Source organism: Balaenoptera physalus, assembly GCF_965194825.1.
Source record: "Balaenoptera physalus genome assembly, chromosome: 12".
NCBI lineage: Eukaryota > Metazoa > Chordata > Mammalia > Artiodactyla > Balaenopteridae > Balaenoptera > Balaenoptera physalus.
Genome location: NC_138897.1, coordinates 70,706,892 through 70,722,949, shown reverse-complemented (window position 1 = coordinate 70,722,949; position 16,058 = coordinate 70,706,892). Strand labels below are relative to the sequence as shown.

Genomic DNA, 16,058 nt, shown 5'->3' with positions numbered 1-16,058 from the left:
GCCCACTGGCTCAGCCTCCGCGTCCCCTGTGCCTAGGGGTCCGCCTCCCGCGAGTGCACGTGACCGCGCCCCGCAGAGCCGCCGCAGTGCCCCGCCCCGAGCGCGCTGCTTCCGCCGGCCGCGCAGCACCGCCCCCGGGCGCGGGGAGCCAATCCGCGCGCACGTCTTCCGGCCCCGCCCGACGCCCTCCTCGGCGCGCGCCCCTCCCTCCGCCTGCCGGCCCGCCCGTCAGTCAGTCAGGCAGGCAGTCGGTCCGAGCGGCTGGCTGCTCCTCGGCTCTACCGAGCGGCGGTCTCCCTCTTCCCTCCTGGCCAGCGGCGGCGGCTGCAGCGGCGGCGGCGCGGTCCCCCGGGAGGCGCGGCGTGGGCCGAGCAGCGGCCGCGGAGCGTCGAGCCCAGCGCGGCGGCTGCGGCGGCCCGGCAGCCAACATGGCGGCGGCGGCGGCGGCGGGCGCGGGCCCCGAGATGGTCCGCGGGCAGGTGTTCGATGTGGGGCCGCGCTACACCAACCTCTCGTACATCGGCGAGGGCGCCTACGGCATGGTGTGGTGAGTGTCCGCGCCCCGCCACCCGGCCGCCCCCGCCTGGGCCTGGCGGACGCAGCCGCGGTCTCTCCCGGGCCCCGGCACGGCCCCGACCCCCGGCCCCCGACCTCGGCCCCCACCCGGGCTGCGCCGCCGTCCGCGAGCTGGGGGCCTCGGGCCGGGCCGGGCCGGGCCGTCGGGCCTGGGCGTTGCTTCTCGCTGGGCCCGGGGGGTGGAGGCCGGGGCCGGGGCCGGGACCCCGGGACCGGCAGCGAGGCGCCCCCGCCCCCAATGTGCACGCAGCGCGGCCTCGAATTCCTTCGGATGCTCGCCGCGGCGTGTGTGCACAGCTCCAAAATAATCATGATTTTCCTCCCCTCGCTTGCGTTTTCCGCGAACGGCTTTCGTTAAGTGCCTTCCGTGGTGCCAGGGGGGCTCTCTTACGCAGGCTTTCTAAAAGGCGTTAGTGGCACCAGTGTTCGTTGTGGAGTATTTCAATCTTGAAGTCTTTAAACGGTTTTTAATACCGTACTGCTAGCGTTTCAGGAAGGATAAGCCAGCATTGCTCTTTTGGTTTATTAAGGAGTCATTTGGAGTTGGGCCTAATTTGACTTTTCTTTTGCCCCGCGTGAGCTCTCTTACCAGCATGAAAGCATCCAGACGTTTTAGCACAATTACTGTGGACTTTCCCTGTTAATGCTTTAGTGGTCAGTATGTGTGCAGCCCTAATGGAGTTCTTGCAGAATCACATTCAGGCTCTCTCGTCTCGATCCAGCTCACCGAAACGTTTGTGGAATGGGGGTGACGGTCGTGTTTTTCATTAGAACCAACTAGCTGTCGTGTTTTGTGCTGGGGAAGACCTGTGCAAGTGTAGACTCCCTTACACCGAAATCTTCTCATGAGTGTGTCTTTTCTGTTGAACGAAGGAAGCGAACTAATATTTATTGAACACTTCGTGGCAGGTACTGTGCTAGGTCCACTATCTCATTTTATTTGAACAAACAGCTGGAGGGAGGGGAACGCGGTGATGTCTTTCAGATGAGAAAGTATTTCGAGGTGAAGCCAGTTCCTAAGGTCATACAACTAAAGAGGCATACTTGAGATTGTAGACTGAGATCCTGTTTCAGTTGCTGCAGCTCTTTTCATTACACTCCACTTTCCTTAAATAGTGTTATTAATCATTTTAGAATTTTAGGGTGTTTTACTCTTATAAGCATTTCTATTTCGGAAATGTATTCAAATTTGAATGATCATAATTTTAGAAATACCATAGAGGGCATGTTTTGCCAAGTGTTAGTTAAAATTATTTTTTAAAAAAAGACTTTAATTGAATCTTGAGTATTTTCATTCTCTTCAGGAGCAAAATGTTTCACAGTGTACAACTGTGAAAATTAACATGAACTCAGAGGCTTAGGAGCCAAAAGAGGAATTAAATTAGGTCAGGCCTAAAAGAAATAAGGTCCTAGAATGTAATGGAGAGAAAGTACTGCCCGCAGCATCACTTCTGTTGCACCTGCTGGTAAGTATGCCAGTAAACATGTCTCTTTATGAGAGGTTCAGAATTGCCCATCATGTCTTTCAGCCCTTTAAAATATGTACTAAAAAAAACTAGTTTTATGACATTTCAGTTGAAAATTTTTTTTATTTCTTTTAAATCTGAAGCTGATTTAGATCTGGTAATTTTCTGTCATTGCTGTAGACTTATTTGACCTTCTCAGTCTCTGTCAGGTGAAATATCAAGTCCTCTTACTGTGATGTTCTTTTCTTAAGTAAGATCCGAGTACAAATATTATTGGAATTAGAATCTGGGGCCAGATTATAGCTTTTTGTCTTCAGGTTGATGATATTTATTTAATATAAGAATTTAATCTACATCATACACTATATTAGCATTTAGTAAATGTTGGTTAACAGTGCTGGGTTTATGGAGGATTTCTTGATTGAAATGTTAATATTTGAATAGTGACCTTTTTTTAAAATTAATGCTTCCAGAAGGATTTAAGGATTTTCAGGAAAAAAAGATTTTTTTTTTTCATTTCCTGAATCAGTTCATTAGGAATTTGCCTTTTTCTTGCAAAGTCCTTTCCTAATCATCAAGTGGAGGATATAAAGATGAAAAGTGGAGTTTGAATTGGGCCTTTAGGAGTGAGTGTGATTTTGATAGAAAGATAATAGGGTGAAAGTGACAGTTTGAGCTGTGGAATCTAATCCTGGAAAAGTATTTAGGTGACAAACTTGTAGAGGACTCTAAAGGCAAAACTGAGTTTGGTTGTATATTTGTGCAGTGGAGATGCATGAATGTTTTTGAAAAGAGGCAGGCACATGGTCAGTTTTGGAATTTGGGGGGAGGACAGACCAACACTGGTGGAAATGACAGGAAAAAAAACTGAGGTGGGGAATCAACTAGGCTGTTGTAACCTTCTAGAGGTGAAGTAGTATAGTGGGCGTGGAAGATAGCAGATGGAGATGAGAGCCCTTATAAAGACAGAATCAGTAACAGGGTTTTTTGTCAGAAGAGTGGTGGACTTCTAATCATGGCAAGGTGGGATGAAGCAGAGGATGATGAGTGAGGTCTTAACGGGTAAGAGGTGAGAGAGGTGGGATTTGGATTTGAGAGGGATTTCCAGGCTTGATGATGTGGCATGGACATGGCTGTTAATTCCAAGGCTTCTAGCGTGGGAACCTGGGAGGATGGTGGTGCTGTTACGAGAGAAGGAATACCGTATAGGCAGAGGAGGTTTGCTAAGGAGAAATAGTGAGTTCTGGTTTGGATTTGTTAAGTTTGTGATGCCTTTAGGCCATTTAAGCTGTATCCAGAAGGCATCTTGAAAATAAGAGGGAAGTAAAATCTGGAGATGAAAATTTGTGTTAGTGATAGTCTTGGGTGGAGGAGCACAGATTCTTTTAATTAATTAATTAATTAATTAATTTTTGGCTGTGTTGGGTCTTCGTTGCTGCGTGCAGGCTTTCTCTAGTTGCAGCGAGCTGGGGCTACTGTTCGTTGCGGTGCGTGGGCTTCTCATTGCGGTGGCTTCTCTTGTTGCGGAGCACGGGCTCTAGGCACACTGGCTTCAGTAGTTGTGGCACATGGGCTTAGTTGCTCCACGGCATGTGGGATCTTCCCGGACCAGGGATCGAACCCGTGTCCCCTGCATTGGCAGACGGAGTCCCAACCACTGCGCCACCAGGGAAGTCCAGAGCACAGATTCTTATTTGAGGTCATTGGTTAGGTGAAATTGCATGCATATGTTCTGTATGTTTATCTTTTTAGTGAACAATCCAAAACATTCATTAGATTTTCAAAGGGTCCATTATCCCAGAAAGGTTAAGAACCAGTGAGACAGAACAGAAAGACCAAAGAGGTAACTCTGGCAAACAAGTGCTTTTAATAGATGGGCAGAGGAAGAGGAAGCTGAGGACTGGTGAGATGTATAAGAATCAGGGGGAAAAAAAATGGTATGAAAGAGGAGAAATTGATGCTCTTTGCTTGATCATCTAATTAAGATAAGTATTTTGGATAAGTTCAGTTTGAAACACTTTCTAAATGTGACTGAGAGGTCGTGGGGTCATCTCCATAGAGACACTAATTGAAGCCTTGAGAGTGGACAAGATGAGGAAAATGTGAGAGCTGAGCCAAAGGAATGTCTGACTTTAGGTGTCAATAGAGGGCAAGTTACAGAAGAGGATGGAGGAAATGTGGTCAGAGACCAGAGAACCAGAGTTTGCACTATCAAAGGAGCCAAGGGCGGTCGTGGTCATTAGGGATTGGTTTAAATACTGTAGAGAGCACCGTGCAGCTGGAAGAACAGCTGTTGGATTTGTTAACTATCAACTCTCCTAACAGATGGGCTCTCTTCTCTTTTCTGCCATCCTGTGTGTGGTTGAGTTTGCTCCTCACCATGCCTTCTCACAAGACTTCAGGATCAAGCGATTCTTGGCCAAGAAACAAAAGCAGAATCGTCCCATTCACCAATGGATTCCAGTGAAAACTGGTAATAAAATCAGATACAACTCCAAGAGAAGACATTGGAGAAGAACCAAGCTGGGTCTATAAGGAGCCTTGCACATGAGGTGGCACACATGTTTATGCTGCATCTTACCCTGTCACTCTGAGAACATCACTACTATCTGAACAGCTGGATGTGTTTCATTGCGAAAATGATTTTTCTCTTTGTGTGTTCGTGCACTAGTGCTTTGGCTCAGTAATATGTGAGACCTTAAAAAAAAAAAAAAAACCAGATGGTTCCAACTAAAATTTCATTGTGATCGCATTCCTGGTGGTATAATATCCTGTCTTGTGAAGGTTTTTTGTCATTATGGCAGACTAATAGAACTTTGTTACATTTTGTTTTTTAAACATACATACATTAATTAATTAACATACATTAATTAATCCTCACACTGCCGAGGTGGTTACTTTAAGTGGGAATTTGAGACACAGAGGGGGTAGTTAACTTGCCCATGGACACCCAGCTTGCAAGTGATAGAGCATCCTAATCTGGTTCCTAAGTGATACTCAACCAAAGACCCAGGTTGAGAAAATACGTGTTTTCAGTAACAGAAAATATCTGTTGTCTGCTTTTTGCTTGTGTCATGTTTTATTTTTTTTAATTTAAAAAATTTTTTTACATTTATTTTTTGGCTGCCTTGGGTCTTCGTTGCTGCATGCGGGGGCTACTCTTTGTTGCAGTGTGCAGGCTTCTCATTTTGGTGGCTTCTCTTGTTGCGGAGCACGGACTCTCTAGAGCACATACTCAGTAGTTGTGGAGCACGGGCTTAGTTGCTCTGCAGCATGTGGGATCTTCCTGGACTAGGGCTCGAACCCATGTCCCCTGCATTGACAGGCAGATTCTTAACCACTGCGCCACCAGGGAAGCCCTGTGTCACGTCTTAGCGTTTTTTTGTTTTTTTGTTTTTGTTTACATTTTAGCCTTTTAAATAACCTTTCATACAAGGTTATTCACTCAGAAAACTTTCATTGAGCACTTGTTATATGCTAGGATGCACATGGTCCCAGCCTTTTAGTAGCTCTTAGTCCAGATAGTGGGATGGAGTTGGGCAGTAATGCAAAGAATGTACCAGTGTCAAGGGACGTGTGCAGTATTGTGAGGAAAAAAGAAGGCCTGAGTGACAGGGGGCTGTCTTTGTATGGCTTCACAAACTTTTGAGCTGGATGTTGATATGTGACTGGGAGTTTGCCTTGAGAACTGCATTCTAGGTAGAGGAAGATGAACATGCAAAGGCACAGAAGTATGAAAACAGCACATCAGGTCAGGAAAACCAGGAGTTGTTTGGGAAGCTAGGGGTATGGGTTGAGTGCCTTCGGAAGAAAGCTGGAGTTGAGACAGTTGGGATGGGCCCGGCCAGATTCTGAAGGACATTGTTTACTGAGTTCAGACTTGATTTTTTAGGTGAAAGTCATTAGAGGATGCCCTTTTTCTGCCAGTTCCTCATCACATTTTGTGTTCCCTTCCTTGTCTCTCTTATGCTCTCTACCTGCTTGTGCTTATTTTCTCTTCTTTCTTCTTATCTAGGGGTATTCAGTGGGTGTGATTTTTACCCCCTCTCCAGTGGCATTTTGAAATGTAGGTGGGTTAGGTTTTGTTTTTTGGTTGTTAAATTGATTGGGGGGTGTTATTGGCCTTCGGTGTGTGTATGGTCAAGGCAGATGTGCTGAACAACCTGCAGCTCACAGTGTAGTCCTGCACTGGAGGACCATCGTGCTAAGAGGCCAGCAGTATTTCCCTCCAGCCCATCCCCAAGAAACACTGGGCCCTATTCAAGTCCTGCCTTCCTCTAAGGTTCATCTCCTGTGTAAACTTGTGCTTATTGCTCTCTGCTGTAGTGCTCCCTCCTGCCCTCCCTAGAACCCTGCTGGGTATTTGTACCACCTGTTTGAAAGGCAGGGCTAGCAGTAGTATATATCATCTATAAAGGCTTGAGACCTGGAAACGCATCTGGATTCAGATTCATTGTTTTGCTTGTTAACTGTTAATTTAACTTTTAATAAAGATGTCTTTTCTATGCTTTTTGGAGCTCAAAGATGTGAGGAGACCAGCTTAGATGAGCAGCAGAATATCCACAGTTTCTGAACGGTTTTGAGTGCAAGTAAAACTCAAACAAAATTAAATGTGATATTAATAACATCCTGGTGGTTAGCTCTGACTGATAGGCCATTCCCATGAATTTAATGGGAATGCTCTTAATTCTCAAGTATTTATAAAAGGAGTCTCATGAAAAGCATCCAAGTTGAGTTTTCCCAGGAATCATCTGTAATTTATTCCTCATCTCACATTAACATATCTATCTACTAAGTAAAAAACAACTGATTCTCCAACAAACATCTAGAGCTACCTCACCATCATGCATTCAGCCTGTTCTACCTACCTACCTGCCTAACCCTGAAATGCTTTTTCTCCCCGTTTGCTTCTCTTGGGGCTCCCATACATTGGAAAGCCAACAGGATAGACATTCTCCAAGATCTCTCAGATGCTCAGTCTTAGGGTAGGCTCTGGGTTCTGAACCCATCCACAGCTAGTAGGAGCTGGGAAGTGGAGTGTATGGGTGGGGTCTGCATGGGATATGCCATGACCAACTGACTAACATTAGTTGCAAGCCTGCCTTGATTTAGGTGCTATGGTTTCAAATTCATTTTCATCCTCATCTTTGAGATATTTTTTTCACTTTACAGGTAAGAAAACCAGATCTTGGGTAACGTGTCCAAGGTTCACAGCCAGTAAATATATAATAGAACTGAGATTTGTCTAGACCTCAAAACTGGTGATTTTTTTTTTTTTTTCCCCACAACTATAGCCCTTCCTCTGTTATAGCAAGTTACCTGGAAACATGCTTCCTCCAGCCTTAGTTCCTGAATGCATTGGCACCAAAGTATAAAATGATTGTCAGCCAACTTGGGCCTGTTGAGGAGATGGAAGAGGGAAGAACTAGATACTTGGAAAGTGTGAGGAAGGTAGGATCAAAGCAACTTTAGTTTTTATCAGGAGGGTCGTGTTGATTTCTTCTCATTCCTTCTACTTACCTCCACCAATTTCTTGATTTTTATTCATTTATTAACGTTATTAAGCTTGTACCTGTTTTATGTGCTAAGCAGTGGGATTGAAGTGGTTTTTACTCTTTGGTGTTTACAGTTCAAAAGGAAAGTAATCACATTTACTGAGTATGATGAGGTGTAGAGTGCTTGCTGGAGGGTTATCAAATGTGGAGCAAAGAGTTTGAGGAGTAGTCTGGGAGGGTTTCCTGGAAGAAGTAGTGTTTAAGCTGGGACCTGGAGAATGACTTGGAGCTAGCTGAGTGAAAGGTATGGAAGAGTGCTGACCGTTTCAGGCACGGCTTGTAGAAAATAGATTGTAGAAATTGGGGAGTTTATGGTTAAGATCCAGCGATCTTTCTTACGGTATCTCAGGGACAGGAAAAGTAGTTAAAGCTTCAGGTATGGTTGTAACCAGGAACTAGAAAATAGACCAAGGCACTAACTCCCTCTCTCTTTACATTTACAAAATCTTCTTGCGTCCCGCATCTCTCTGCACAGCTGTTTTGTTTTTTGTTTGTTTTTTTTTCCTCTTCTTTTCTCTTTTACCACATCTTCATGCATTTGGCAGAAGAGAGCTGACCCTAGCTTCTCGAAGGTATGTGTCTTCAGTTTATTGACACCCAGGGGCTGAGAGCACTCTGATCCGATTCCTGGGGTAGAGAATCTGATCCAGCTTGGGATAGTGTCCACCTCTGGTCTAGTCAACTGAGGCCCAAGTTGGAGTCATCTCATGAGGCTAGACAACTCTAAGGTATGAACGGTGGGCTGGGAGTGGTCAAAATATGTCTCCCATTGACTACTGACTTTCCGGGTTAAAGTTCTTGGTGCTGCTTGCCTGCTCTTCTTGAGCTGGAACCTTGCCTGCTGTTGGGGCCTGTCGGCGAGGAGAGGAGAGAGAGAAGTAGTTGAGGCGGGAGAAGGGCTATGAGTTGCTTTTAGGGCTCTTCTGCCTTCCTGTCTGTGGCAGTATGGTGGTGGCAGCTAAGCTGGGTGGCATCTTTAAAATTTATTTAGTATTTAATATATGTGTAACATGTGAGTTTTGCAGCCTAACAGTAAACACCTAAGAACCCACCACCCACTCACTGACTGACTTCAGACCAGATCATCTGAGGCCCATGTTCTGATCCCTGTCCACAGCCTTCACCCCAGAGTTTTATCATCTTTCTGGGAGTCTGTACAATGGACTGGGTAAGAACATGGGCTTTGGACACTTGTATGTGAGCTGCACTTGTTTTTCTCACCTGTAGAAAGGTGATAGCAATACACTTCCCCAGAGTTGGGGGGACTAAATGAGATATGTAGGTGAAGTGCTGAGCACTTAGTATCTGGTTAATTGCTGTCGTTGTTACGCTCTCAAAGTAAATGGGCAACACCTGGATCCTCCCTCAGCGCAGTCTCTTGGAGTATCATCTTGGGGTGTGAAGCAGAACATGCAGAAATTAAAATATTAGACTTGGAGTCACATAAGTGTGTTGAGTTCCAGTTATGTGATCTTGAGCAACTTCCTCTCCCATTCTTTTAATTAATTAATTAATTTATGGCTTCGTTGGGTCTTTGTTGCTGCATGCAAGCTTTCTCTAGTTGCGGCGAGCGGGGGCTACTCTTCGTTGTGGTGTGCGGGCTTCTCATTGAGGTGGCTTCTCTTGTTGCAGAGCACGTGTTCTAGGAGCGCAGGCTTCAGTAGTTGTGGTGCGCAGGCTCAGTAGGTGTGGCTTGTGGTCTCTAGAGCACAGGCTTAATAGTTGTGACGCAAAGGCTTAGTTGCTCCGCGGTATGTGGGATCTTCCCGGACCAGGGATCCAACCCGTGTCCCTTGCATTGACAGGTGGTCTTAACCACTACACCACCAGGGAAGTCTCCTCTCCCATTCTTTGATTTAACAATCAGAGCATCTCCTGTGCCTACCCTGGTCCATGTTCCTGCTCTCCCTCAGGAATGTTGCAGTGCATTGTTGGAGACAGACTGATAAGGAAATAAGTTACTGTGTCGTGTGGTAAAAACACTGTTCTGAGATCATTCTGGACAGAGCAGCTAACTCCACTTGGGCATCCCAGTTACTAATTAAATCAACACATAGTGTATGTGTACACCAGGCACGCACTAGCTGTTCCACTACATTGGTGAACGAAACATCTAGTCCTCAGGGAGCTCATGGTCTATGGGTGCCTGGCTGAATGGGAGTGGCTTGAAGAGAGGATTAGAAAGGTTTGGTCAGGCCTTGGCTTTAGGTTCCTTCTAAGGAGTTTCCTTTTGGGAATTCCCTGGCAGTCCAGTGGTTAGGACTCTACGCTTCCATTACAGAGGACACGGGTTCGATCCCTGGTCAGGGAACTAAGATCCCTCAAGCCGCATGGTGTGGCCTAAATAGATAAATAAATAGTTTCCTTTTATTTCTCTTTTTATAGTACTTATCATAAACATGTCTAAGATACTTTTTTCAGTTTATTGATAAATCATTTAAGCCCAAAATTAAAGCCTTGAGGAAAATTATTTTCTGTACTATAAAGTTAAAGAACTTTCTAATACTGTTGTTCCAGAGTAATAGTTTACCTCGAGTGATTAGGTTATTCACGTGTGTTTGGCTAAGAGAGAGTTTTTAGCTGAGTGGCTGGAAGGAATGTTCTTTGTTTTTCTTTTTTTTTAATAAATAAATTTATTTATTTTTGGCTGCATTGGGTCTTCATTGCCCCGTGTGGGCTTTCTCTAGTTGTGGCGAACTGGGGCTACTCTTCGTTGTGGTGCGTGGGCTTCTCATTGCGGTGGCTTCTCTTGTTGCGGAGCACGGGCTCTAGGCACGCGGGCTTCAGTAGTTGTGGCACGTGGGCTCAGTAGTTGTGGCTCGTGGGCTCTAGGGCACAGGCTCAGTAGCTGTGGCGCATGGGCTTAGTTGCTTCGTGGCATGTGGGATCTTACTGGACCAGGGCTCGAACCCGTGTCCCCTGCATTGGCAGGCGGATTCTTAACCACTGCGCCACCAGGGAAGTCCCTAGAACAAATGTTAATGTTGCCACGTTGTCATTGGGAACAAACGTATAGTGAAAAATGTAGAGTTTCAGAGATACGGAGATTCTTAAATAGAACTGATTAAAAGTAATTCTGGGGAAAAAGTAAGTACAGTCTTATTTATAGAACAAATAGTTTTAGCTGCATAGATAAGGAAAATAAGCAAAACCAATACATTTCTCCAATTAATACCTAAATTGCCACTGATCACAGGTCAGGCTTGCAAAGTAGAGAGTAAAACCTACAGAATTTACCTTGGTCACCAGGATTTATCTTGAGTCAGCAGCTAAGTTCAGGGTACTGTTACTTATTGCTTCAGTAGGTATGTGAAAATGTTTAGTGGGGGGCTTATTTGAGATTTCCTTCCATTTTCAGTGTATCAGTGCTGAACCCATCCTCAAACTTGTATTTCCCTCATTACATCATCTTTCTGTTTATGGTTGAAACAGATACTTTTTTTTTTTAAAGGATTAATATAGTCCTTTCCCATGAGTTAATTTTTACTTCAGGACCATATAGACATATAAAAATATTTGATGTTACGTTTCAGACCAGTGAGAAACCATTTGATAGGAATGCTAAGTAATCCATTACCTATTACCATTTCCAGGAATGTTCATTGAGCCATTCTACCTGTTGTGTGTTTTGCTGTTTTCAAGCATCCTTTCAGGACAACTCTGATCCCTTAATTCAAGTGATGGTAAAAGTGATATTCCTTAAGAGTGTTGTAAATTATTTCTTTAGTCCAAAGCGAGCTGGAAAGAAAAGACATTTTTGATTCTCTGTCCACTCTTACATAACTGTTGGAAAGAGCCATTTGTTTCCTGCCGCAAAGAAAGTGTAAGACAGAAATTAGTCATAAGAGGGCTAAAGTTTTATAGAAACTTTAGGAATGCTTCTGGATACCCCAGCAGGCAGAATGTAGCATTCAAGAACTGGTAAATGTTTATCTAGCATCCTAGAATGTAGTGCTTACCTATAAAAATGTAAATTGGAAAATATTTTGGCCTCAAGTGGGTTTTTGGCTTTAGCAGGAAAGCCTCTAGTGTTTCCCTATTAAGATGCTGGCATTGGGCTGAGGTGTATTTTATTTATTATATTTACAGAAATATCCATCACTTCTATTTTGGTTGTTTTTAACATAAATAAGTGAATTTTCTCAAATGTCTTTTCTGCCTTCATGGAGATGATCATATGGTTTTTCTCTCTTCAGCATTGAGGATCATATTAATCGTTTTCCTTATGTTGAATCTTCCTTGCATTCTTGGAGTAAATCCTAGTTGGTTATGTTGTATTCTTTTTTTTTTTTTGAATTTTAATTTATATTTTATACAGCAGGGTTTTTTTTAATTTTTATTTATTTATTTATGGCTGTGTTGGGTCTTCATTTCTGTGCGAGGGCTTTCTCTAGTTGGCGGCAAGTGGGGGCCACTCTTCATCGCGGTGCGCGGGCCTCTCACTATCGCGGCCTCTCTTGTTGCGGAGCACAGGCTCCAGACGCGCAGGCTCAGTAATTGTGGCTCACGGACCTAGTTGCTCCGCGGCATGTGGGATCTTCCCAGACCAGGGCTCGAACCCGTGTCCCCTGCATTGGCAGGCAGATTCTAAACCACTGCGCCACCAGGGAAGCCCACCAGGTTCTTACTAGTTATTTATTTTATACATATTAGTGTATATATGTCAATTCCAGTCTCCCAATTCATCCCACCACCACCACCACCCCCCACCACTTTCCCCCTTGGTGTCCATATGTTTGTTCTCTACATCTGTGTCTCTATTCCTGCCCTGCAAACTGGTTCATCTGTACCATTTTTCTAGGTTCCACATGTATGCGTTAATATACGATATTTGGTTTTCTCTTTCTGACTTATTTCACTCTGTATGACAGTCTCTAGATCCATCCACGTCACTATAAATGACCCAATTTCGTCCTTTTTTTATGGCTGAGTAATATTCCATTGTATATATGTGCCACATTTTCTTTATCCATTCATCTGTCGATGGGCATTTGTTTCCATGACCTGGCTATTGTAAATAGTGCTGCAATGAATATTGGGGTGCATGTTTTTGAATTATGGTTTTCTCTGGGTATATGCCCAGTAGTGGGATTGCTGGGTCGTATGGTAATTCTATTTTTAGTTTTTTAAGGAACCTCCATACTTTCTCCATAGTGGCTGTATCAATTTACATTCCCACCAGCAGTGCAAGAGGGTTCCCTTTTCTCCATACCCTCTGCAGCATTTGTTCTTTGTAGATTTTCTGATGATGCCCATTCTAACTGGTGTGAGGTGATACCTCATTGTAGTTTTGATTTACATTTCTCTAATAATTACTGATGTTGAGCAGCTTTTCATGTGCTTCTTGGCCACCTGTATGTCTTCTTTGGAGAAATGTCTATTTAGGTCTTCTGCCCATTTTTGGATTGGGTTGTTTGTTTTCTTAATATTGAGCTGCATGAGCTGTTTATATATTTTGGAGATTAATCCTTTGTTCATTGATTCGTTTGCAAATATTTTCTCCCATTCTGAGGGTTATCTTTTCGTCTTGTTTATGGTTTCCTTTGCTGTGCAAAAGCTTTTAAGTTTCATTAGGTCCCATTTGTTTATTTTGGGTTTTATTTCCATTACTCTAGGAGGTGGATCAAAAAAGATCTTGCTGTGATTTATGTCAAAGAGTGTTCTCCCTATGTTTTCCTCTAAGAGTTTTATAGTGTCCGGTCTTACATTTAGGTCTCTAATCCATTTTCGGTTTATTTTTGTGTATGGTGTTAGGAAGTGTGTTCTAATTTCATTTTTTTATATGTTCTCCCAGCACCACTTATTGAACAGACTGTCTTTTCTCCATTGTATATCCTTGCCTCCTTTGTCATTGCCGCAACTAGAGAAACTAGTTGATAGTTTAGCATTTAAACTTTCAGTCTGTAAGTGAGGTGTTGACCATAGGTGCATGGGTTTATCTCTGGGCTTTCTATCTTGTTCCATTGATCTATGTTTCTGTTTTTGTACCAGTACCATATTGTCTTGATGACTGTAGCTTTGTAGTATAGTCTGAAGTCAGGGAGTCTGATCCCTCCAGCTCCGTTTTTTCCCCTCAAGACTGCTTTGGCTATTCGGGGTCTTTTGTGTCGCCATACAAATTTTAAGATTTTTTGTTCTAGTTCCGTAAAAAATGCCATTGGTAATTTGAAAGGGATTGCACTGACTGACTCTGTAGATTGCTTTGGGTAGTATAGTCATCTTCACAATATTGATTCTTCCAATCCAAAAACATGGTATATCTCTCCATCTGTTGGTATCATCTTTAATTTGTTTCATCAGTGTCTTATAGTTTTCTGCATACAGCTCTTTTGTCTCCTTAGGTAGGTTTATTCCTAGGTATTTTATTCTTTTTGTTGCAGTGGTAACTGGGAGTGTCTCCTTAATTTCTCCTTCAGATTTTTCATCATTAGTGTATAGGAATACAAGAGATTTTTGTGCATTAATTTTGTATCCTGCAACTTCACCAAATTTATTTTTATTTATTTATTTTTTATAGCTACTTTATTTATTTATTTATTTATTTTATTTTTGGCTGTGTTGGGTCTTCGGTTCGTGCGAGGGCTTTCTCTAGTTGCGGCAAGCGGGGGCCACTCTTCATCGTGGTGCGGGGACCGCTCTTCATCGCGGTGCGCGGGCCTTTCACTATCGCGGCCCCTCCCGTTGCGGGGCACAGGCTGCAGATGCGCAGGCTCAGTAGTTGTCGCTCACGGGCCCAGCTGCTCCGTGGCATGTGGGATCTTCCCAGACCAGGGCTCGAACCCGTGTCCCCTGCATTAGCAGGCAGATTCTCAACCACTGCGCCACCAGGGAAGCCCTCACCAAATTTATTGATTAGCTCTAGTAGTTTTCTGGTGGCATCTTTAGGATTCTCTATGCATAGTATCATGTCATCTGCAAACAGTGACAACTTTACTTCTTCTTTTCCAATTTGTATTCCTTTTACTTTTTTCTCTTCTCTGATTGCCGTGGCTAGGACTTCCAGAACTATGTTGAATAATAGTGGTGAGAGTGGACATCCTTGTCTCGTTCCTGATCTTACAGGAAATGCTTTCAGTTTTTCACCATTAAGAATGATGTTTGGGCTTCCCTGGTGGCGCAGTGGTTGAGAATCTGCCTGCCAATGCAGGGGACACGGGTTCGAGCCCTGGTCTGGGAAGATCCCACATGCCGCGGAGCAACTGGGCCCGTGAGCCACAACTACTGAGCCTGAGCGTCTGGAGCCTGTGCTCTGCAACAAGAGAGGCCGCGATAGTGAGAGGCCCGCGCACCGCGATGAAGAGTGGCCCCCACTCGCCGCAACTGGAGAAAGCCCTCACACAGAAACGAAGACCCAACACAGCCAAAAATAAACATAATAAATAAATAATAAATAAAAATTAAAAAAAAAAAAAGAATGATGTTTGCTGTGGGTTTGTCGTATATGGCCTTTATTATGTTGAGGTAGGTTCCCTCTATGCCCACTTTCTAGAGAGTTTTTAGCATAAATGGGTGTTGAATTTTGTGAAAAGTTTTTTCCTGCATCTATGGAGATGATCATATGGTTTTTCTTCTTCAATTTGTTAATGTGGTATATCACACTGATTGATTTGCATATACTGAAGAATCCTTGCATCCCTAGGATGAATCCCCATTGATCATGGTGTATGATCCTTTTAATGTGTTGTTGGATTCTGTTTGCTAGTATTTTGTTGAGGATTTTTGCATCTATAGTCATCAGTGATATTGGTCTGTAATTTTCTTTTTTTGTAGTATCTTTGTCTGGTGTTTTACCTTTTTTACCCTGTAATTGATTTCTAATCTTACAGCATTGTGGTCGGAAAAGATGCTTGATATGGTTTCAGTTTTCTTAAATTTACCGAGGCCTGATTTGTGATCCAAGATATGATCTATCCTGGAGAATGTTCTGTGTGCACTTGAGAAGAAAATGTAATCTGCTGTTTTTGGATGGAATGTCCTATAAATATCAATTAAATCTATCTGGTCTATTGTGTCATTTAAAGCTTGTGTTTCCGTATTAATTTTCTGTCTGGATGATTTGTCCATTGGTGTAAGTGAGGTGTTAAAGTCCTCCACTATTATCGTGTTACTGTCGATTTTCTCTTTTATAGTTCTTAGCAGCTGCCTTATGTATTGAGGTGCTTCTATGTTGGGTGCATATATATTTATAATTGTTATATGTTCTTCTTGGAGTGATTCCTTGATCATTATGTAGTGTCCTTCCTTGTGTCTTGTAACATTCTTTATTTTAAACTCTATTTTATCTGATATGAGTATTGCTACTCCAGCTTTCTTTTGATTTCCATTTGCATGGAATATCTTTTTCCATCCCCTCACTTTCAGTCTGTATGTGTCCCTAGGTCTGAAGTGGGTCTCTTGTAGACAGCATATAGATGGGTCTTGTTTTTGTATCCATTCAGCGAGCCTGTGTCTTTTGGCTAGA

General features: G+C 43.5%; 1 protein-coding gene and 1 pseudogene across 2 annotated transcripts in view; both read left to right on the top strand.

Moving 5' to 3' along the window:
• The first annotated feature begins 202 nt into the window (after window positions 1–202).
• The window catches only part of MAPK1 (mitogen-activated protein kinase 1), an 87,114-nt gene continuing 71,258 nt past the window's right edge, over window positions 203–16,058 (top strand). Inside the window, exon 1 of the mRNA XM_082417874.1 lies at window positions 203–547. Coding sequence (XP_082274000.1) covers window positions 429–547 — 119 coding nt within the window. The 5' untranslated portion in view covers window positions 203–428. The remainder of the gene's footprint in view (window positions 548–16,058) is intronic.
• Window positions 600–14,086, top strand: LOC309639952 (large ribosomal subunit protein eL39 pseudogene; annotated as a pseudogene). The gene has a single exon. The product of its transcript is annotated as a large ribosomal subunit protein eL39 pseudogene (transcript).